Source organism: Schistocerca nitens, chromosome 1 (genome assembly GCF_023898315.1).
Source record: "Schistocerca nitens isolate TAMUIC-IGC-003100 chromosome 1, iqSchNite1.1, whole genome shotgun sequence".
Lineage (NCBI taxonomy): Eukaryota > Metazoa > Arthropoda > Insecta > Orthoptera > Acrididae > Schistocerca > Schistocerca nitens.
In genome coordinates this window covers 608,659,904-608,682,236 of record NC_064614.1, presented here as the reverse complement: position 1 = coordinate 608,682,236, position 22,333 = coordinate 608,659,904, and the positions used below count along the sequence as shown (strand labels likewise).

The 22,333-nt window shown below is 45.0% G+C and overlaps 1 protein-coding gene across 1 annotated transcript in view; it reads left to right on the top strand.

Moving 5' to 3' along the window:
- The first annotated feature begins 963 nt into the window (after nt 1-963).
- Nucleotides 964-22,333, top strand: part of LOC126256894 (uncharacterized) — a 758,813-nt gene continuing 737,443 nt past the window's right edge. Inside the window, exon 1 of the mRNA XM_049955519.1 lies at nt 964-1,094. Within this exon, the coding sequence (XP_049811476.1) occupies nt 984-1,094 (111 nt within the window). The 5' untranslated portion in view covers nt 964-983. The remainder of the gene's footprint in view (nt 1,095-22,333) is intronic.

The following is a 22,333-nucleotide window of genomic DNA, read 5'->3' as shown; positions in this document are numbered from 1 at the left end:
TGCTCGCTGGGGTTTAGGTCTGGAGAACAGGCAGGCCATTCCATTCGTCTGATATCACCTGTTTCAAGGTACTGCACCACCATGGCAGCTCGGTGGGGCCGTGCGTTGTCATCCATCAGGAGGAAGACGGGACCCACTGCACCCCTGTAAAGATGGACATACTAGTGCAAAATGAAGTCCCGATACACCTGACCTGTTACAGTTCCTCTGTTAAAGACATGGAGGCTCAAATGGTTCAAATGGCTCTGAGCACTATGGGACTTAACATCTGTGGTCATCAGTCCCCTAGAACTTAGAACTACTTAAACCTAACTAAGCTAAGGACATCACACACATCCATGCGCGAGGCAGGATTCGAACCTGCAACCGTAGCGGTCACGCGGTTCCAGACTGAAGCGCCTAGAACCGCACGGCCACACCGGCGGGCCCGTGCTACGACCTGCTGCGTTTGACCAGCCTCCAGTCGCCCTATTATCTGTCCCTCATAACGTCATTAATATGTTTTCTTTGAGCTATTTTCAACACGCAGTCACCATTAGCACGTCTGAAAACGTCTGCACACTTACTCGCTGCACCGTACTCTGACATGCACCAACACACCTCTGCGTATGTGGACTGCTGCCAGCGCTACCGTACGACGACCGCAGGTCAAATGCACCGCATGGTCATACCCCGAGGTGATTTAAACCCGCAAACCGCCCATCAGAGCGTTGTTTCACCATGTATCAGCATTATCCTTAGTTTATGAGCATGAGTGTGAAGGGGCAAGTAAAGCGCAGTGAATCCGAACAGAGCTGCCCTTGCTCCGCTGTACCGGCCGTCGCTGGACCAGGCGGTAGGAGTGACCGTAATGTGCGGTGGGGAGACTGGTGCCGTTTATCTGGCGGTGCGTACCTGTGCAGCGGCTGCGGCGGCGGCGGCCCGTGGGGGGGACCGCCTGCTCAGCGCGGCTGTGGCCGGCGCGCCTCGCGCCAGTAGCGGCCATGGCGGGCCAGCCGCAGCAGCTGCTGAGCCTGCTGCTGCAGCGCGGGGACGCCTCCACCGCCTGGGGCTTCGCCGCCGTCAAAGCCGGCGCCGCGCTCACAGTCCAGCAGGTAACTCGCACACACCTGTTGCTGCGGCTGCCATTCCGCACCCTTCCCGCCACTCTCCTCCCCTGAAACAAACGACGGCGTGCAGTTCTTCTGACGTCGTAAAACTCCGTATCGACCGTCTCTGTGCACTGACAACACTTAAAAGTACAACGAGAAGCGTCAGTGTGTTGTAGTGCTGGAGTCGAAGGGAGCAGGGGCATACAGCGACCTCTAACGTTTTGAACTCTTGTACGGACGTCATCAGCGCTGTAAACAATGCATATAGAGTACTCTCAGCAGTGCTGTAAAGCTCAAATTACGCCATTGTAGAAGTCACGAGTGCCGAGTTAAACGTGAAAATGATGTTTTCATTACTTCCATTCTCACGCCCGAGTTACTTGACGAACAAATGAGTTAACTATAACGGTAATCAAATGGAAACGGGACAGATTGAAAAAAATGGTTTATTATCTCAAAAGTAATCGTTATAACTGTTAATATATTTATCCCACTGCGCGACAAGACGGCCAGTGCTTTCAAGGAAAAATATTTGCCACTGTCAACGAAAGCATGGCTGTACCTAGGCGTCCACCTCTTCTTCGGGAGAAAATCGAACACGTGGTCAGGCCTATATGTTGCCGTGGTTGTTTCGATTACTGGGAAGCCCTTGCAAGTCCTTCACACAGTCCCGATCTCTGCCTACTCGATTTCATAGTAGTTGGAGCCCTGAAGAAAGACATTCGTGGCCGTCGGTTTGTTTCGGATGAAAGGGTACTCACTAGGGTAAAATCATCGGTCCCGAGACAACCGCAAACATTTTCCTGTGAAGGCTTGGACCGTCTTGTTTCACAGTGGGGTAAATGTATTGTCAGTTACGGCGATGACGATTATTTTTGAACGAATAAACAGTGTACTTACTGTTTTTTCCATCTGTCTCATTTCCATCTGACTGCCCTTATTTATCTAGATCACAACTGTTTAACAGTTTGCTTGTTGGCGAGGTGCAGTATGTAGACGCAAACTAGCTGGTCGGTTTCTTGTTAGATAGGTGACTAATGTGAGCTTTGCTTGCGATTTCAGTGTTATATCTACCATCAAAAGTGCCAAAAAATGGTTGGTTTCGGTTTGGGCGTTCTTAGCACAAAAATTAATTACAATCTTATCTGTAACATCCTTACAGTAAATCTAGCTTTTCAAGCGTACTAAAACATGCAAAATACTTAGTTCTGTCTTAAACCTGATTTATTCGTCACCACTTCTCCTCTTTCTCTCTTTTCCTAACCATTAAATCATTTCCTCGTTTATGTAGAAGCAAATATCTAGCAGAAACTATGGATCGCAATAAATTATAGTCATTATAAACATTAAAACAGCCTGTACATAGCCGTCGCTTTCAAATATTTGTTTTAAAAAATGACAAAGATATTTTAAGTCGACGATAACGTATAGTACGACTGCGCTGTATTAAAACTACTAAGAATGTTAACTTCGATCATGCTGTTTCACTGTTTAACACAGTACCCTCTTATTCGGGATGTGTGGCTATCAAAACCCCGTTAGACCATTTCCTATGAGTTCACTAAACTGCCACAAGGAGCAAAATTTGCATTTTAGTCGCCAAGTCTAGGGGCATCGAAATTGTAGGAGACGCAGCCGTAATGCACGCTGTTTCTACAGATGAAGAATTGAACAGTCTCGGAAGATGTTGTTTACGGTTACTTCAGTTTTTATAATTTGTTTATTCTCCTGCACATCAAGTTTCGTGTTTAGATCGCCTTCAGAGTAGGGAATACTGACTTTCTGACGTACACCAACGAAAAGGGCAGCACGTTGCAATTTGCCAACGCTTTGCGCCACGAAGAGAACCGTCAATGAAAGCACGTCGAACGCTTAGACTAACACTAATGCCAAGCCGTAATTAGCCGTAAGGAGGGGCCGGGGAGTTTCTGCAAACAATATTTTCTACATAATTCTAAATCCTGATTTCCTTATGAGTGACAGTCGCCCAGCAAGATAAACGAAAATAACCAGTTGCTACAGCACTGACTGTCACATTTAGCGTTTCTCATATATTATTTGAACAACTACAACAATTGGTAACTTTTTATATAATTTTATTAATGCCAAGAGACTTTTCGCAAATAATAAACTGCACCAGCGATGTTAAAAGTGCGTGTGTTGTTCATGTAAATAAGAAACGAGGAAGTGTAAGCCACGGAACAAAAGGCAGCTACCGCGTTCAAAACGCAGTCCACAAAATGGTACTACTAATGGAAAATAAATGCATTACGCCACGTTAAGTCCGAACGAAACGTGTCCCTATATAAATAGAGTTGTATAAAAATTGTCTGGTTGCTGTATTGCTCCAAGTAATTTGATCCACAACCAAGGAGCGCAACAACCGTTAATATGGATAAATTAATGGTTAACATGAAATCATTGTATTAAGCAACGACTGAAGACACCTATTACTTAATTAAGCACACAGTCGTATAACTCACTCAAATTTGCCTCAGACTGAAGAAACTACGTCTTAATAGGCATTCGATTTAATCATCTGTTATGTTTATTATTTATTCGTAACAAACTTCATAGAGTGTACCAAAGGATTTTCTCAACTGGCATTGTCAGTCTCCAGCCTTCATGTCATTGGACGAACGGTTCCAGTTTATTCAAAGTAGTTATTAGTACGAACACTATTTTCCGCGTAGCCCCTCCAGCATTTCGGGATAGAGCGATTCTTCACTCGCGTAGCTGATACGTAAGCAGAGCTTACCTCTTGCAGCTGATTCTGCCACTTGAAGTTCCTTCACAAACGCCTGTTTTTACGATTTTCTCTTGTCCCTCAGAGGGTCTAGAGTAATTTTCTATTTCACACCGCAATATTTCAAACTAATTACATAAACGTTACCACTTTTGTTAATCTGTTATCGGTATGTGAAAGTATTTTCATAGGAGAAAACGCTTTTTTAACAAACATGCCACTGTAGGTATATTTTGCTTTCAGCGAATGTTCCGCAGAGCTCAAAGGTCTTTCATATCGTCGGAGAGTTAGTCGCGATCTAGAGGATCAAAGTTAGATAAGATATCAGCTTCCACTGTTAGTACTGATCATTGTACGAACGAGTGTGTAGCTTCGTGTGCCAATGCTGTTACCTTCCTGGCACTGTCTGAAAGGCAATGTGTCACACTGCACTGCCCTGTTGGCCATTTCTCTACAGTATTCCATACATCGCAGACGCTGTTTTCAGATAAATAGGTTTTCCGTTTACAAAAGTATGGCACGTTCAACTGTGTCTGTTACACAAATGCTGCCACAAGGTCATTTCATGGGAGACATTCTGAATACGACACTTCCTAAAGCTCGTCTTTGTGGACTTAGTAAGTGCTGTTAGAATTAATACTTTATTACGATGTTAATATAAAACAGTTAGGAACCTTTTTGCAGGAAAAGGTTATGCAGCAACGCGATTTCCATTAAGCAAAATCAGGCGCCAGTCGTAGTTTTGAAATGGACTCGTTGTAGCATTCCTTTGTGATAGTCACGATCTCTTGATTGCAAAAAGGAAGTCTTTCAGAAATACGAAGAGCACTTAATAGGCCAGGTATTTTTATGCATAGACCAGTATACTGGGTTAATTTTTTTACGTCGTTATCTTTCTTTTTCTTTATCTTTCCACATTGCCTTGGCTATTCGAGGCAACAGACCGTGAAGAACACCACAACCAATAAATTTCCATTTTATTTGTCTATCCTCCAACCATCTGCTTCAAGAATCTTCAAATACTCATTGCTTGGCAACGTGAATAATAAGTATTTTACTTTTGGAGCTGGTTTATATGTAGAGCATGTGTTTCAACACTTTAAATAGCCTAATCGTCTGCAGATGAGACGTAGCGGCCTTAAATCGGCAATAGAACAGTAAAAAAAGAAAATAGAAGGCAACGGTCTGTTATTTTCTTTACGTTGATGATTTTCGTCCTTATTTTCTGGAGTATTGCTGTGCGGTGTGGGATAGCATTGACGGAGTTCAAAGAACGGCAGCTCGTTTTGTATTATGACGAAATAGTGGACAGAGCGTCACGCATATGATAGGGGAGTTGAAAAGGCAGTCACAAAACAGAGGCGTTTTTCGTTGCGGCAGGACGTTCTCATTAAATTTCGATCACCAACTTTCTCCTCAGAGTGTGAAAACATTTTGTTGGTGCCCGCCTACTTAGGGATGAAATAACTTCATAATAAAATAAGAGAATCAGAGCGCACACGGAAAGATCTACGTGTTCGTTTTTCCTGCGTGCTGTTCGAGAGTGAAACGGTAGAGAGGCAGCTTGAAGATGATTCGATGAATCCTCTTCCAGGTACTAAATTGTAAATTATCATAATCATGTAGATTTAGATGTAGATTTTTAGGTAATGGATACAGATATCAAGGTGAACGGCATCCATTCTTTTCTGTCGCACAAGTACTTCGCTCACACGATTCATGTTTGGTTATCTACAACGCCGTTATAGTGGTACACATTTCGGAATGGATTGCTCGGCTCAACACACGGCAGTCTATTTGAATGTCGGATGGCCGGAGTGACAAGCGAGAAAGTAAAGAGGGCGGGTTGGGTGACGTGTCACATTCGGGCGTCGTTACTGCCCTCAACAGCACTGAGCAGACAATAACATGACTTGCATAAGCTAAACTGGAGTGTCAGCGGAAGTGAAGAGGCCGTCCGGACGTAAAATGTAGAGACGCACGTATTCAGACGATTTTATTGCTCTCTGAAGTTGAGTAGTCGCATCGTCTAAGACAGGGCTTCCCAACGTGTGGTCCGCGGACCCCTTATGGGTCCGCCGGCTTTTTCTAGGGGGGTCCGGGGCCACCCTTCACCAAATCGTGTAAAATAATGAGTAAAATTATTGAATAAAAATGTGAAAATCAAATTCATCACTATTTTATTTCGTATGAAAAAATGTGTACTTTTACTTCAGGTCGTATTCCCAAGCAGCCTTTGGGTTTCTAAGTGAGAACGCATACACAGTTTAGTGCCGGAGAATGCGGCTTCTGTTCGCAACAATACGGGGTTCGTTTGTGCGCCGGCTCACGGCGGTAGATGCGCTGAAACCTTTTACGCATGCGCGGCGCGAGCTTTGTCGCCCAATCACAGCACTCGCTGGCACGTATGCGACCCCAGGCATCATTAAATGTTAAACTTGCTTTGTCAGTGCACTACCTATTTCATAAGTCGATTTTTGACCTTCAAGTTGTTTTCATTCATCTCTAAACCAAAGACTATTGATACTTCGAGGAGGGGGGGGGGGATCATTGGGAACAGACTATGGGTCCGTCATGGATTTTCGACTGAAGAAGGGGTCCACCAGCTGAAAAGGTTGGGAAGCCCTGGTCTAAAACATGCTCCGAAGTCCCTCTCTTTCCGTCTCTCACTCTCTCTCTCTCTCTCTCTCTCTCTCTCTCTCCCTCCCTTCGCCCCCTCTCTCTCTCACTCGCACGCATGCACACACACACACCACACACACACACACACACACAGAAAGAAAGAAAGAGAGAGAGAGAGAGAGAGGAAGGGAAGGGAGAGAGAGAAATACAAGCATATATTTTCACGAACAAAATCATATATACAAGGTGAAGACGAATTCCACAGACAACATTTCAGAGGTTGTTCAAGGATTTTTTGAATATTTTGCAGTAAGGGACCAATGGTGTCTAGTGACCCGTTACAGAGTAATCACATTCATTTATCTTTGTAACTGCATTGTAATAAAAACATTTGCACGAATGTTTAAACATTGATGGTATTCGCTGAATATGTATGCGCTGAGTATCTTTCCTGAGAAAAAAAAAACCTTCTTCCATTCAGGCGCGGTATTTTCTGTCGACGACAGATGTGCCCACTTTACTCTTCTCCTTCGAGCTTGCATTCAGTACTGCTCTGTTCCGTTTCAGGTTTGTTTTTCCAGCAGTGTTACTTATACGTTAAAAGCGGTATACAGCAGTATGGATAGGTTTACTGATGGCCGATATGCACCACGTGTATGTGTTCACTGAAAATACTGGAGGAGCGGCGCAGAGGCGATATTCTGAGCCCTTCTCACTGAGACAGTAGCCTCATTACAGTACTTCTGCATCCTCACGTAGGCGTCTTTGAGAAACCGTATCTATGCGTGTCATGGTGATTGCTTGTTCATTGATGTGAAAATATTTTCACAGAAACGTAGGTAACTGGGATAACAAACCGAATAAATCAGAATGACATTATTAGTCTCTGGCGAAGCACCAGAGTCCACGGGTCCTCTGTACCAAAATAGAAAATTATGTTGCTGGGATTCGTGTTCGTCTTGCACACATCGTCAGCGTACTCGCTTCGCTTACAGTCATATGCGGGAATAAGTTACTTCAAATAACAGTTATATCATAATATGAGACGGGTGCATCGCTGTTACCTACTTCCAAAACAATCATAAACCTATGTTGTAGACTCAATAGAAGTTCAACGTAGCGCAGTGGAGACATGTCGCATATTTTGGCAGTGACGCTTGTACTGCTGACGTTGCAGAGGCGCCTGCGTAATTAATCTTTTGTCGATATAGAGGCCATCTCTTGACAAATGTAGGTGAAGATATCACGCACGGCCTTGAAGAAGTATGAAGTGGCCACGGAAAACTGAGTCAATGGTGCCGGCCGGGGTGGCCGTGCGGTTCTAGGCGCTACAGTCTGGAACCGCGCGACCGCTACGGTCGCAGGTTCGAATCCTGCCTCTGGCATGGCTGTGTGTGATGTCCTTAGGTTAGTTAGGTTTAAGTAGTTCTAAGTTCTAGGGGACTGATGACCTCAGAAGTTAAGTCCCATAGTGCTCAGAGCCATTTGAACCATGGTGTTCGTTTTCTCCAGCGATGTGCGATTTTATGGCAGTGTGTTACAGTGAAAGTTATAAACTACACACATCAACAAAAGTTTTTCATCACCTCGATATGTCGTGCGTTCGTGTTTGTACTGTGACTGTTCCTGTAACGATCTGAAGGGAGCGACCCTCAAGATGTTTGTAAACGTACGCACTTTTACCATAAGCGTTAGCTATAGGTATAACCTCACACCCGAACTGATTGCAGCATTTCAGTTGAAAGTAAAGTACCACTAGGGACGCGTCAGTGACATCTGTGGAACAGTAGAGTGATCATCCATCATTCCAAGAAGGAAAATAGCTACCAATGATTGCATCATCGCGTTAAGTGCAGAAGGCTTGTCAACCAGTGAAGTTGGTCGATGTGTGCAATGGAGCCAAAATGATGTGGACATGGAATAGGTTCCAATAGACAGGTAGTGTTGAGGATTTACGTCGCACAGGCCGTTAACAGGTGCACACGATGATCGATAACTACGACTTTTCACTCAAAAGAACCGTGGGCTGAGTGCTCCAGAACTGATTTCGGCGTTTATATACATGTCTATATCATCACGAAACTGTTGGGAGACGACTGTATGATGCGAATCTCCATTCTCAAAACCATTGCGAGCGCCACATCGCACACAACAAGAAATCATGCAGAATGGACGCCTCAGGATAGGCATCGTGTGTTGTTTATGGACGCAACTCGGGTGTGTTGGTACCCTAATAACCGCGAAGTGTCTGGCGACAACCCGGTAATACCGAACGCCTGCGACACTATGTACCACATGTGCAACAAAATGCCGGTCGTGGAGCCATGTTCAGGGATAGCATCACATGGTGCCACCGTACAACTCTCGTAGTTGTTGAAGACAGTCTTACTGCTTTACGGTGCAGGGACGAGATTCTGCCAACATTTTGGTGACAGTTTCATCTTGCTGGGTCATAATTCGCGTGATCGTCGAGCTGTTCTCATGAACTCCTTGCTTCAGCATGCTAGAATCAGCAGAATAGAGTAGCCTGCCTGTTCCTCGGACATGAACCCAAACGAGCATATGTGCTATCGATTGAAACGAGGTGTTTTTGGGCGTCAACAACGACCATGTACGTTGCGCGACTTACGCAGAATCGCCATTGAAGAATGGGACGATTTGGACTAGAGCTGGCTTGATGACGTCATCGATGGTATGCCACGACGGATTCAAGCCTGTGTACGTATTGACTTTGCTCAGGAGTGCTGAGAAAAGCCCCTATTGGGAAACAGACGATTTTGTCATTACACAAATGCTTATTTTTTATTTGGAGTTTCTGGGTTGGGTTTGTTTTGTTTGGTGGAGGAGACCAGACAGCAAGGTCATCGGTCTCATCGGATTAGGGGAAAACGGGCAAGGAAGGCCGTGACCTTTCAAAGGAACCATGCCGGCATTTGCATGGAGCGATTTAGGGAAATCACGGAAAACCTAAATTAGGATGGCCGGACGTGGTATTGAACCGTCGTCCTCCCGAATGCAAGTCCAGTATGCTAGCCACTGCGCCACCTCGCTCGGTAAAAGATTCTGGGCGTATTGCTAATGAATATATACGAATGCCTCTGAGCCAGTTTTTGTATTGAGTGCAATGAATTTTCGAAATTAGCAGATGATAAAAACTTTTGTTGGTATGTGTGAAACAGATATTCATATTTCGAAACTAGCAGTGGCTGTGTACCGTGAATACAAAAATGAAAAGTTTTCGCTCTTAACCGTTCCGCTTGTGCATTAATGGCCTAATAAACGAGATAAAGAAAAATTTTCGACGTAGAACAGCTGGAATCCTCTGGCTTACATCAACATATTCACTGTAAGCTGAAACATGCAGACGTAAGTTAGAGAGCTGAGTTGCTTATTTCATCGGGTAGATAATGACTTGACGGATTATTGGGACTTAAGATTCACGCCAAAGCCTGAAAGGAACATAAAAGGATTAACGGATGACCTGCAGAAGAAGGATGGGGGATTATTATCACAAGTGCTATCTTGACTGGGATGGGGCAACATATTTTACGTGGCGCCGTACTTAAAGCATTGGACTCGTTTACGGATGGTGCTGGGTTGGTATCTATTGGTTACCACCCAGTTGTATGTCTGCTGTCGTTCCTCTGAATCACCGTATGGAAATACTGGGATTGTATCTTCAAAAGGGCTATGGCTGATTCCTTCCCCCGGCGTCATCCGTACTGCGTCTCTTACGGTGGATGTAAAACCTTCCTTTGTTTTTCTTTTTATATTCGTCACTAAAGAACACAGTAACACTAACGGAAGAAAGATGAAAGATTTTGCACTAAGTTTGCGGAATCGGTTTGACCGTGACATGAATGGGCAGCCACTGTGACTCCGAGTCCGCTGGCTGTCCTGTAACAGTAGACTGGAAGAGCTCTCATATCGAATATCTTCCCCGAAACCTGACAACTGCGATCTCCGTTCCTGGGAGCTGCGAGAATTTTGTCCTCCTTTCTTGTTACAGTTACACAATGCAACACACCACCAAACTCTCTGTTTAGATAAATGTTCGCACGTTACAAAGAGAAATTATTCTTGTCTTATTACAGTTCTTATATGGAATCTATGTTTTGCTTGTTATTACTAATGCATTAGTTTCACAATTACAAATAAACGTTTTTTCTCCTGGTAGCAACTACAGTGAAATAATAGCGATAGAAAAAGTGTTAAATGCAAGAGTTAAGATTATCTACAGGGACTATGAAGAGCAGCAGATTGGTATGAGTATAGGTTTATTTAGCAATATTCGAATTAGTGTAGGCCGTCCTTCAAATTAATCAAGGGTCATTTCAGTAGAGGGTGTGGAATGCTTCAGAAACAAATTAGGCAGTACACGTTACACTTCACAAAAATTTCAATAAAAGAATAAATAAAAACCGTACTGTCTTTCTCTTTTTCGTTATTGTCTTTGGCATTATTTATTTTTACACAGAAATTTAGACATTATAGACGGCAGGCTTGTCAGAATCAAACGAAGTTACAATAGTCTATATACAAAACGTATTCGCAGTTGCGATTGTGGACAACCATCAGCTGTATAATGGAATGACGACAATGAAAATTTGTGCCTGACCGGAACCCGAACCACAAGACAATAGTCTTTCCTGGGGAACCATTGTGACGTTTTGCTGCTTCACTTGAAGTGACTTAGGAAGACGACAGGTTATTTTTGAGTTCAATTCCTACAGCAGGGCTTCCCAACGTGTGGTCCGCGGACCACAGTCGTGGACTGTGCGGCTGGTCCCAGCGGAGGTTCGAGTCCTCCCTCGGGCGTGGGTGTGTGTGTTTGTCCTTAGAATAATTTAGGTTAAGTAGTGTGTAAGATTAGGGACTGATGACCTTAGCAGTTAAGTCCCATAAGATTTCACACACATTTTTTGTCTTGTTTATCTGCCGTGGCAAAACACCCACAAACGACATATGCCGAGCTCGCTGTACATTGCGTCCTTACAATTGCAGAGCCCACGGCTTGTCGTTGCACAGCAGCGTTGAATTCCCAAGTGTATCGGTTTCAGCATCAGTTCATTACCACAGAGTGCCAAAATTATTAATGCACAATTCGGACCACCCGGACCCCAACACTCTACCGTTCTATCCTTCTCGCTCGGTACTCTCCATTCCTCCTCTCCTCTCCTCGTCGCTAGAGGGCCACTCGCCACCAACTCGGCGCCCCAGTATCTCTGGCGAGGCCAATATCGACCTAACACTCACGGCCGGAACACAATCGTGCCGAAAATCGGCACACAACATGCTCTCATGCCGATCGCAAGATTGGTAGTTCATGTGTCAGGGCGTTCCATTCCTCTGCCAGCGCGCTTGACAAATGCTGGATGGTCGTTGGTGGATGTGGAGGTGCTGCAACACATCTCCCGAACGTGTCCCACACGTGCTAGATTGGATTTAATACGGCGGAACCGACAGGCTAGCCCACTCGCCGAATATCCTCTCGTTCCAAGAGATCTTCCAGCTGCACCATTCGACACGTTGCGTGTTGTCATCTGTAAAAAGAAGTCAGGACCGAATGCACCCCTGAAAGGGAGGAAGTGGCAAAGGAGTACAGTGTCGCAATAGCGTTGGCTGCGAGTGTACCGTGTTCAAAGATTTGTTCAGTACGCCCATGCACTATTATCCTGCACCACACCATAGCACATGGAGCACCAAAACTATCATATTCGACGATGACCCTGGGCGCATCAGTGTTCCCACCTATCACCATATGTGGGTACGTGCAGCATTGGCGAACATGATCGTTTTGGTGATGCAGGTGCTGTGCTGTGAGGAGGCACATAGCTGTACCGACCTGCTAGTCTATGAACACGGTACACTCAGCACTCAACGTTGTTGTGACACTGCTTCCCCATGTGCGTGTTTCAGGGACGCTTTTGGACCGGACTTCATTTTTCTGGATGACAGTGCGCGACCGCATCGAACAGCGCAGGTGGAGCAGCTCTTGAAAGGAGAGGATATTCGGCAAATGGGTTCGCCTGCCCGTTTCACCGACTTAAGTCACATTGAGCACATGTGGGATGCGTGGGGGAGACGTATTGCGTCACGTGCACGTGCACTAACGATCATCCAGCACTTGACAAGCTCGCTCGTTGAGGAATGGAACACCCTACCACAAGAACTCCTTACCAACCTCGTGGTCATCAGGGGAGCACGTTCCAAGTCATGGACTGTCGACCATGGTGGTGGCACACCCTATTACATCTACATCTAGATCTACATATATACTCCACTAGCCACCAAACGGTGTGTGGCGGAGGGGACAATTCGCGCCAAAGTCATATTTCCCCTCCTCTGTTCCACTCGCGGATCGCGCGAGGGAAAAACGACTGAACGCCTCAGTACGAGCTCTTATTTCCCTTATCTTTGAATGATGATCATTACGCGATTTGAAAGTTGGTTGTAATAATATATGCTCTACATCCTCGGTTAAAACTGAGTTTCGCAATTTAGAGAGCAGCCCCTTCTGTTTAGCGCGCCGTCTAATTGCAAGTCTGTCCCACTTCAAACTTTCTATGAGATTTGTAACGCTCTCGCGATGGCTAAATGTACCAGTCACGAATCTTGCCGCTCTTCTTTGGACCTTCTCAATCTCTTGAATCAGACCCAACTGGTAAGGGTCCCATACAGACGAACTAACGTATTGTAAGCTAATTCCTTTGTTGAAGGATTCTACCAATAAACCGCAATCTAGAGTTCGCCTTACCCGTTACTTGTGAAATCTGATCAGTCCATTTGAGATCATTTCGAATAGTCACACCCAGATACTTGACTGATGTTACCGCTTCCAAAGACTGATCATTTATTTTGTACTCATACACTGATGGGGATTTTCGCCTTGTTATACGCAGTAGATTATACTTACTAATATTGAGAGATAACTGCCAGTCATTACACCACGCATTTATTTTCTGCAAATCCTCATTAATTTGTTCACAACTTTCGTGTTCAAATGGTTCAAATGGCTCTGAGCACTATGCGACTTAACTTCTGAGGTCATCAGTCCCCTAGAACTTAGAACTACTTAAACCTAACTAACCTAAGGACATCACACACATCCATGCCCGAGGCAGGATTCGAACCTGCGACAGTAGCGGTCGCGCGGTTCCAGACTGTAGCGCCTAGAACCGCTAGGCCACTCCGGCCGGCGATTTTTCTCACATTCGGTCTCTGCTTTTCGTGTGATACTACTATCCTGTAGACTACAGCATCATCGGCAAACAGTCTAAGGCCGCTGTCAGTACCATCAACCAGATCGTTTATGTAAATGGTGCCCTGGGGCACACCTGAAGTTACTCTTGTTTCTGTTGAAGTTACCCCGTTCAGGACGACATACTGCTCCCTGTCTTTTAGAAAACTTTCTGTCCAACCGCATATGTCATTGGATAGACCGTAAGCGCACATTTTTTGTAGCAAGCGACAGTGCGGAACTGAGTCGAACGCCTTCCGAAAGTCGAGAAATATGGCATCATAAGGACCGTATGGTTGAAATGGTTCAAATGGCTCTGAGCACTATGGGACTCAACTGCTGAGGTCATTAGTCCCCTAGAACTTAGAACTAGTTAAACCTTACTAACCTAAGGACATCACAAACATCCATGCCCGAGGCACGATTCGAACCTGCGACCGTAGCGGTCTCGCGGTTCCAGACTGCAGCGCCTTTAACCGCACGGCCACTTCGGCCGGCATAAGGACCGTATCCTGCAATTTGTGATGTCCAGGGGACCGTCATAAATCACGGTGACTTCAGTCGTCTGTGAATAAAAGAGTCATATCTGATCGTCTAATTCCGCCTTTCTTTCAGTTACATTCTTTTCACGTACAGTGCAACTTTCATCGTGTTATGTTCCATGGCACTGACACATAATACGAAAGTTTATTTTGTCAAGTTTTGCATACCAGTGTATTTCTTCTTCAGCCTCCTGCTTCACTCTCTCTACCTTTTCCTTTTGTTATACACTACTGGCCGTTAAAGTTGCTACACCACGAAGATGACGTGCTACAGACGCGAAATTTAGCCGACAGGAAGAAGATGCTGTGATATGCAAATGATGAGCTTATCAGAGCATTCACACAAGGCTGGCGCCGGTGACGACACCTACAACGTGCTGACATGAGGAGAGTTTCCAACCGATTTCTCATACACAAACAGCAGCTGACCGGCGTTGCCTGGTGAAACGTTGTTGTGATGCCTCGTGTAAGGAGGAGAAACGCGTACCATCACGTTTCCGACTTTGATAAAGTCGGATTGTAGCCTATCGCGATTCCGGTTTATCGTATCACGACATTGCTGCTCGCGTTGGTCGAGATCCAATGACTGGGTAGGTAATACGGAACGCCATTCTGGATCCCAACGGCCTCGTATCACTAGCGGTCGAGATGACAGGCATCTTATCCGCATGGCTGTAACGGATCGTGCAGCCACGTCTCGATCCCTGAGTCAACAGATGGGGACGTTTGCAGGACAACAACCACTGCACGAACAGTTCGACGACGTTTGCAGCAGCATGGACTATCAGCTCGGAGACCATGACTGCGGTTACCCTTGACGCTAAATCAAAGAGAGGAGCGCCTGCGATCGTGTACTCAACGACGAACCTGGTTGCACGAATGGCAAAACGTCATTTTTTCGGATGAATCCAGCTTCTGTTTACAGCATCATGATGGTCGCATCCGTGTTTAGCGACATGGCGGTGAACGCACATTGGAAGTGTGTATTCGTCATCGCCATACTGGCGTATCACCCGGCGTGATGGTATGGAGTGCCATTGGTTACACGTCTCGGTCACCTCTTGTTCGCATTGACGGCACTTTGAACAGTGGATGTTCATTCGATCCCTGCAAAACCCTACACTCCAGCAGGATAATGGACGACCGCATGTTGCAGGTCCTGTACGGGCCTTTCTGGGTACAGAAAATGTTCGGCTGCTGTCCTAGCCAGCACATTCTCCAGATCTCTCACCAATTGAAAACGTTTTGTCAATGGTGGCCGAGCAACTGGCTCGTCACAATACGTCACTACTCTTGATGAACTGTGGTATCGTGTTGAAGCTGCATGGGCAGCTGTACCTGTACACGCCATCCAAGCTCTGTTTGACTCAATGCCCAGGCGTATCAAGGCCGTTATTACGGCCAGATGTGGTTGTTCTGGGTACTGATTTCTCAGGATCTATGCACCCAAATTGCGTGAAAATGTAATCACGTGTCAGTTCTAGTATAATATATTTGTCCAATGAATACCCGTTTATCATCTGCATTTCTTCTTGGTGTAGCAATTTTAATGGCCAGTAGTGTATGTTTACTCGCCTGTCACAAAACTGCACTCCTACAGAATCGGTCATACTCTAGTGACACCATAGCCTGTGTCTCATAACATTCGAATCCTCTTGCAAGCACGGCCGCACAGTGATTTGGCGGTGGGCACAGAGTTCGCGGGTCCCGGCCAGCCCGCCAAAGCCTATCTCCCTGTGGCGGCGAGCCCTCTGACCCGGGGTACCGGCGCTGCCTGCCTGCCTGCATGCGTGCCGCGCCTCTGAGAACAGGGCCCGCCTGCTCTGTGCTCACTCACTGCTCTCGTCCTCCCGACAACTTTAGTGCCACTTAAGACTCACGTACTTTCTCTGTGTTCCTCTGTCTTTTTGCTAATGGGTAAAACAATGACTCATACAACAAAGTACAAATATCAGAAGCGTGCTGGAAAGTTCAATGTGGATAATTTACACCATTCGTTCCCCACCTTTATGAGGCTATTACTCCTTAGTGTAATCAGATGTTAGAGAGAACCCCACCTCCCCTTCCCCAATTCTCAACATTAACGCCTAACTAAACTTTAAAACGAACATAATTTTCTTCGAACATTTTCATTTCTATAATTCTTTTATTAAACCGCGAACTAATGAGTCAATGAAACAATTAGCACTGCTTATTTCTGACTACCTTTATGTAGCGAATAATGAAACAATTCTCAGTGTGTCCGGAGCCGCGCGGCTGCTGCGGTCGCAGGTTCGAATCCTGCCTCGGGCATGGATGTGTGTGATGTCCTTAGGTTAGTTAGGTTTAAGTAGTTCTAAGTTCTAGGGGACTGATGACCACAGATGTTAAGTTCCATAGTGCTCAGAGCCATTTGAACCAATTCTCAGTGTGTCAGGAGTCCTAACTAGAACTCCTTCTCTGAAATATAAGCTAACCTTCCACATTGAGGGTAGACACTTGTTACAAAACATACTTTCTCTGCACCACTTCTCTCCCTAGCGATATTTACTTCAATTAAAAATTAATTTAAAATCAATCAAAACGTTGTCGCAATACCTTGGCCAATTGTTTGTAAACCACTTGACTACTGACCTCCTTGCTTCTGAACTAGCAGTAACTTAAGAACTAGCGGTAACTGCAAGACTTCAGGCCACAGATGCTTTGTGTCGCACCACTGGCGCAAACAACAACAACAACGACAATAATAATAATAATAATAATAATACTGTGTAGGCCCTACACCAGATACTGTTGCCATGTGAATACTGAAGCAATTTCTGTCTTATTGTAGGAAATTAGTACAACTTGGAGATGGCATTTTCATGAGATATTTAAGCATATGTGATGTATATATCTCAATTTTACTCTCACAGAAGTTGGGAACCACCGCCTTAAACGTAAGGAATGAAGACAGTAAAATTTTTAAAATCAATAGTTGTACGCTTTGTTTTCACGAAGATAAAGACATTGTACAAACTATCATTTAAAGTTAAGCTTATCTATAAACTAATCAGTCAAGTATAAAGTATCATTACAGGTCTCGTTTACTAAGTTTAATAAATTTATTAATATTTTTCCAGCTGTGACAGTTCAAAGGATTTAGAACTAATCGGAGTGAGAAGCAATCAACAATTTTTCAGTTGCCTGTACAGTATTTTCTCCGAAGGACTTTATTATTTTACACATTCCAATAAAATAGGCAGTACGTCATCGCCAGTTGCGCAATAATAGCAATGTGTCTTGTTAGCTCCCAAGTAGTGTGCTCTTAATCCATTAACGATCTACACGTACATATACGCGTTGGCAGAGGGTCCATCGAACCACTTGTAAACTATTTCTCTATCCTTCTATTCTCGAATAGCGCCCGGGAAAAGCTGACACTTAAACATCTCCGTACTTGCTGTAATTTCTCTTATTTTATTAAGATGATCGTTTCTCGCCATGCAGGTTGGCATCAACAAAATAAAAAATGGTTCAAATGGCTCTGAGCACTATGGGACTTAACATCTGTGGTCATCAGTCCCCTAGAACTTAGAACTACTTAAACCGAACTAACCTAAGGACAGTACACACATCCATGCCCGAGGCAGGATTCGAACCTGCGACCGTAGTAGTCGCGCGGTTCCGGACTGCGCGCCTAGAACCGCTAGACCACCGCGGCCGGCTCAACAAAATATTTCCGCATTCAGAGGAGAGAGTTGGTGATTCAAATTTCGTGAAAAGACCTCGGTGGAACGAAAAAGCTTTTGTTTTAATGTTTCCATCTCAACTTGCTTATCATCTGTGACAGTCCCTTCCCTATATCACGATAATACAAAACGAGTTGCACTTCTTTGAACTTTTCCAATGTCCTCCGTCAAATGTATCTGGTACTATTCCACACGGGCAATAGTGTTCCAGAAGATGACGGACAAGCGTAGTGGAGAATATCTATTTACTAAATAGTAAATGACAGCATTATCTGTAAGCAAATCTAAGAGGGCTACTCAGGTTGTCTCCAAAACCGTTTATTTAGATGAGGAACATCAGAGTGCCTATAAAATTTCCTCTGGGAACACCTGGTATCATTTCTGTTTTGTCTTTCATTCTGCTTAAGAGCAGAATTGGGAAACTGTGGAGTATATGTTGTTAGATATGCCAGTACCAACTTCCTTTCAAGTTCATGTACTCATTACACACTGATGACCTGTCTCCTTTTGTCCTAACGGCAAGTCGTCGATAGTAATCACAGTGCGGTTGGGATGTTACAGTGGGTGCGAATAATTGCTCACTGATCAGAGCGTCCTTTGCCCTTATGCCGACATGGTCCTGTATCCCATGCGACCTGATTTGTGGGAAAGCATTTTTCACTGTGCTACATTGAAATGAAATGACCCTATAACTTTATTGGCCGGGTGACCTCGTCTGGTGTAGTCCAGCTGCCTGGTGCAAGTCTTTGTATTTGATGCTACTTCGATGACTTGCGCGTCGATTATGGTCCCCGAGTAAAGAAAGTGTCAGACCCGGTCGGAAGTCGAAAGCGGGATCTCACTCTAACAACCACTAATACTCTCTCTCTTCAACTGTTTGCTAGCCATGAAACATCAGTTTACACGGGAATGCTATTAGTGGGAACAGGATATGGCCAGTAGGGGATCAAACTGCTAAGGCCATCGGTCCCTAGACTTATATACTATTTAAACTAACTTATACTAAAAACAACACACACACACACACACAAACACACACCCATGCCCGAGGTAGGACTCAAACCTCCGGCGAGAGAGGCCGCGTAGTCCGTGACATGGCGCCTCAAACCGCGCGGCTGCCAGTGGAAGTGGCTACACTCTGTTCTGGAAGTTGATTGGTTGAGAGACTTGAAAGTTGAAGCATTTCGGGGAGTTGTGTGAAGTTCGGAAAATGGGGACTTCGGTTGGTAGCCCTCACTTGTGTAGGAAGCAAGTCGAGGGCCTAGTGGGTCGGATGTGATGTTTTTGGACACTGCGTGTATCACGTCGCGAGTGAGTGACCTTTCATGATTCATAAAGTTATTTTCTTCAATGCTGAGAGTGGCTTGCTGTGTGGAGGAATATAATGCCAATTACTCACGTCCCAATTATCTAGACGAGTTTGCCCTTTCGTGAGCTAGGAGTGGTGTTTAATGGACGTGGCGTAGTTAAGGAGGTCTTATTGAAATCAATAAATTCCATTTGTTCTGTGGAAATTTGAAGTTTGGTGTTTTTTTGTACCTTTTGTCCTACCTACTTCAAACTGTATTCTTTTTTGTCTTTGTAAAAATTATATGAGAAAGTTGTACGGAGTCAACTGTAAGTGGTGTATTAATTGTTAGTGGTGTACGTTTTTCAGTCAGAGACCGAATTTCGGAATCTTTCTGAAATTAGTTCGACGAATACAGGGCATTTATTAGTGGCATAGAAGTAGTGACAATTTTAAACCTATGTCACGGGTGAAAGCAAGTCTTATTTGCAGTCGTTTTGATAGTGTAACAGTACAGAAGATTAAACCGCGTCAGCAATAAACGTTTCCGTGTACATCAGCGGAGCAGTATGTCGATACTTCGCGTAGCTTGTGTAGTGCATCGCCAGGAGTGTATGGATTCTGGCTGCGGACACGAGGACGGCTTCACGCGGCGCCACGGAACCTCTGACTGAGGAGGGACGTAGAGGAACAATTCGCCGACCAACAACACACACTCATGTTCCACGGACGTCACAAATGGTTCAAATGGCTCTGAGCACTCTTTGGGCCACACATTCTTCGTTTTCCACTTTTCACAAGGTTTATCCATCTGACTTACAACACTAGTGTGATGCGTAGGTTTCCGTATGCCACGTATAAGAGGCTTTCGATTATTTTCATTCGAAAGCCACACTAACCCCTTACCGACATTTCGGTGGCTGTTTGCTCGCATCAGAGTCGCGTTGGGTTGATTATGCGCTGCAACAACGCCCTCAATCGGGAACTTTTTGGTCGCCCATTGTATCTTCTCCTTGGTGTGAGGCGTTGTACTGATTCCAGTATGACTATCAATATCATTTGCATCCTTCTCATTTCGTTTCACACACTGATTTTCATGGAATGCGTGCTTCTTTGCTAGTATTTTTCTTCACCTTCGTGACGCATTTCGCTGAACAGTCTGCACCATTTTGAATATTTTAAATGTTCTTGCACATTTTGTCTTACTTGTAGAACGATGAGCTGTACCTTCCAGGCGCTCCGAATTTGACATTTACTTATAAATATAAATCCATTACTTACAGTAATTTTACTCATACAGTAATTTCATTAACGAGTAGAATGACAAGAGGGGGTATCTCACGGGAACCGCATTTAGGAGCGGAGCTGTTTAGAGCCCCATTTCGGGACTGAGACTGAGATTTCTCCATCCTGTGATCTCCTGAGATCTCTCCACGACAAGCGACGGCTAAATTGCTTCCCCACCCTGTTCAACAGAACTAGCGTAGTTGATGAAGTGTGTTATATACAATGGTGACTGTGAAACGCCAGCCGGCCGGGGTGACCGAGCGGTTCTAGGCGCTACAGTCTGGAACCGCGCGACCGCTACGGTCGCAGGTTGGAATCCTGCCTCGGGCATGGATGTGTGTGATGTCCTTAGGTTAGTTAGGTTTAAGTAGTTCTAAGTTCTAGGGGACTGATGACCTCAGAAGTTAAGTCCCATAGTGCTCAGAGCCATTTGAACCATTTGAAACGCCAGTTTACAAATATAAATTTCGTGAGACAGCACAGAGAAATATGAGATGTGTCCAAAAAGTAAGGGGAATTATGCCTTAAAAAAAAAAAGATTTTATTTATTCGTCTACATCGATGTTAACCCCTACAAAATAGTCCCCATCACATATACACCTGCACCAGCGCTTTTTTCAGTTCCCGAGACAATTCTAGAACTAGATCTTTGGAATAGCTTTCAGTTATCTCAGCGAAGAGTTTTTAATCTCATCTATGGTTGTAAAACGACGTCCATGTGCTCGTTCCTCTGTGTAGCACTGCTGATATTTCTCTTTCTTCGTTGATGATTTTATTCCTCCAACACGGAGGGGATTTGTCAGTTTTACGGCGCTCCTCAGCTCATGCAAATATTTTAAAGTTGCAAGACGTCTAAAAAATGTTACGTGAGTTAATTAAGGTTCACAGTATACATCGCTGATCATAAAAGCTGAAACGCCATAAAAGCATAGCGGATGACGAAATTTGCGTTAAAAAATACTAGAACGAATATACCAGATTGATGTTTTCCCTTGATGAGAGATCTCGGGACACGTTGACCACTGTAGCTCTTGACCACTCTGTATCGAAGTAGGTTCAAATGGCTCTGAGCACTATGCGACTTAACTTCTGACGTCATCAGTCGCCTACAACTTAGAACTAATTAAACCTAACTAACCTAAGGACATCACACACATCCATGCCCGAGGTAGGATTCGAACCTGCGACCCTGCGGTCGCTCGGTTCCAGACTGTAGCGCCTAGAACCGCACGGCCACTCAAGCCGGCATCGAAGTAGGTCAGCACAGCATGAGCAACATGCGATCTGCATTAGCTTGTCAACAGAATATGTCACAGAGGCTTTGAGGACGAGCCGCAATTGCTGTCTGTAACACGTCAGAAACGCAACGCCTACTGTCCAGAGTAACGACTATGAATACGAGAAGTGATGGCGATGTGTACCGAATGGCACCACATACCATGACGCCAGGTGCTGGGCGACGATGACTAATTCAATCCGGCAACGTTCGTTCTCCTCAGAGCCTCCTCACAGGGATGAATCTAGTTTCATGCTGCATGTAGAAATGATACTTGTCTGAGCAGTGATGTTGCGTGCTGACAATCCGTGGTACACCAGACGTCATCGCACTATCGGTGTGGATTGTATTTTATTGTACTGTATGTTAACCGGGGACCTACAAACGATGGAGAGGCTCCGTTCCCGCCGCAGTTGTCCACAACCCCACGACAACTACCGCAGTCCACTTCACCTCTCCGCCACCTCACACCGAACCACTCTTTCAGGGTTTTTGTGCGGTTCGGCCCCCGATGGATTCCCCCCCCCCCCC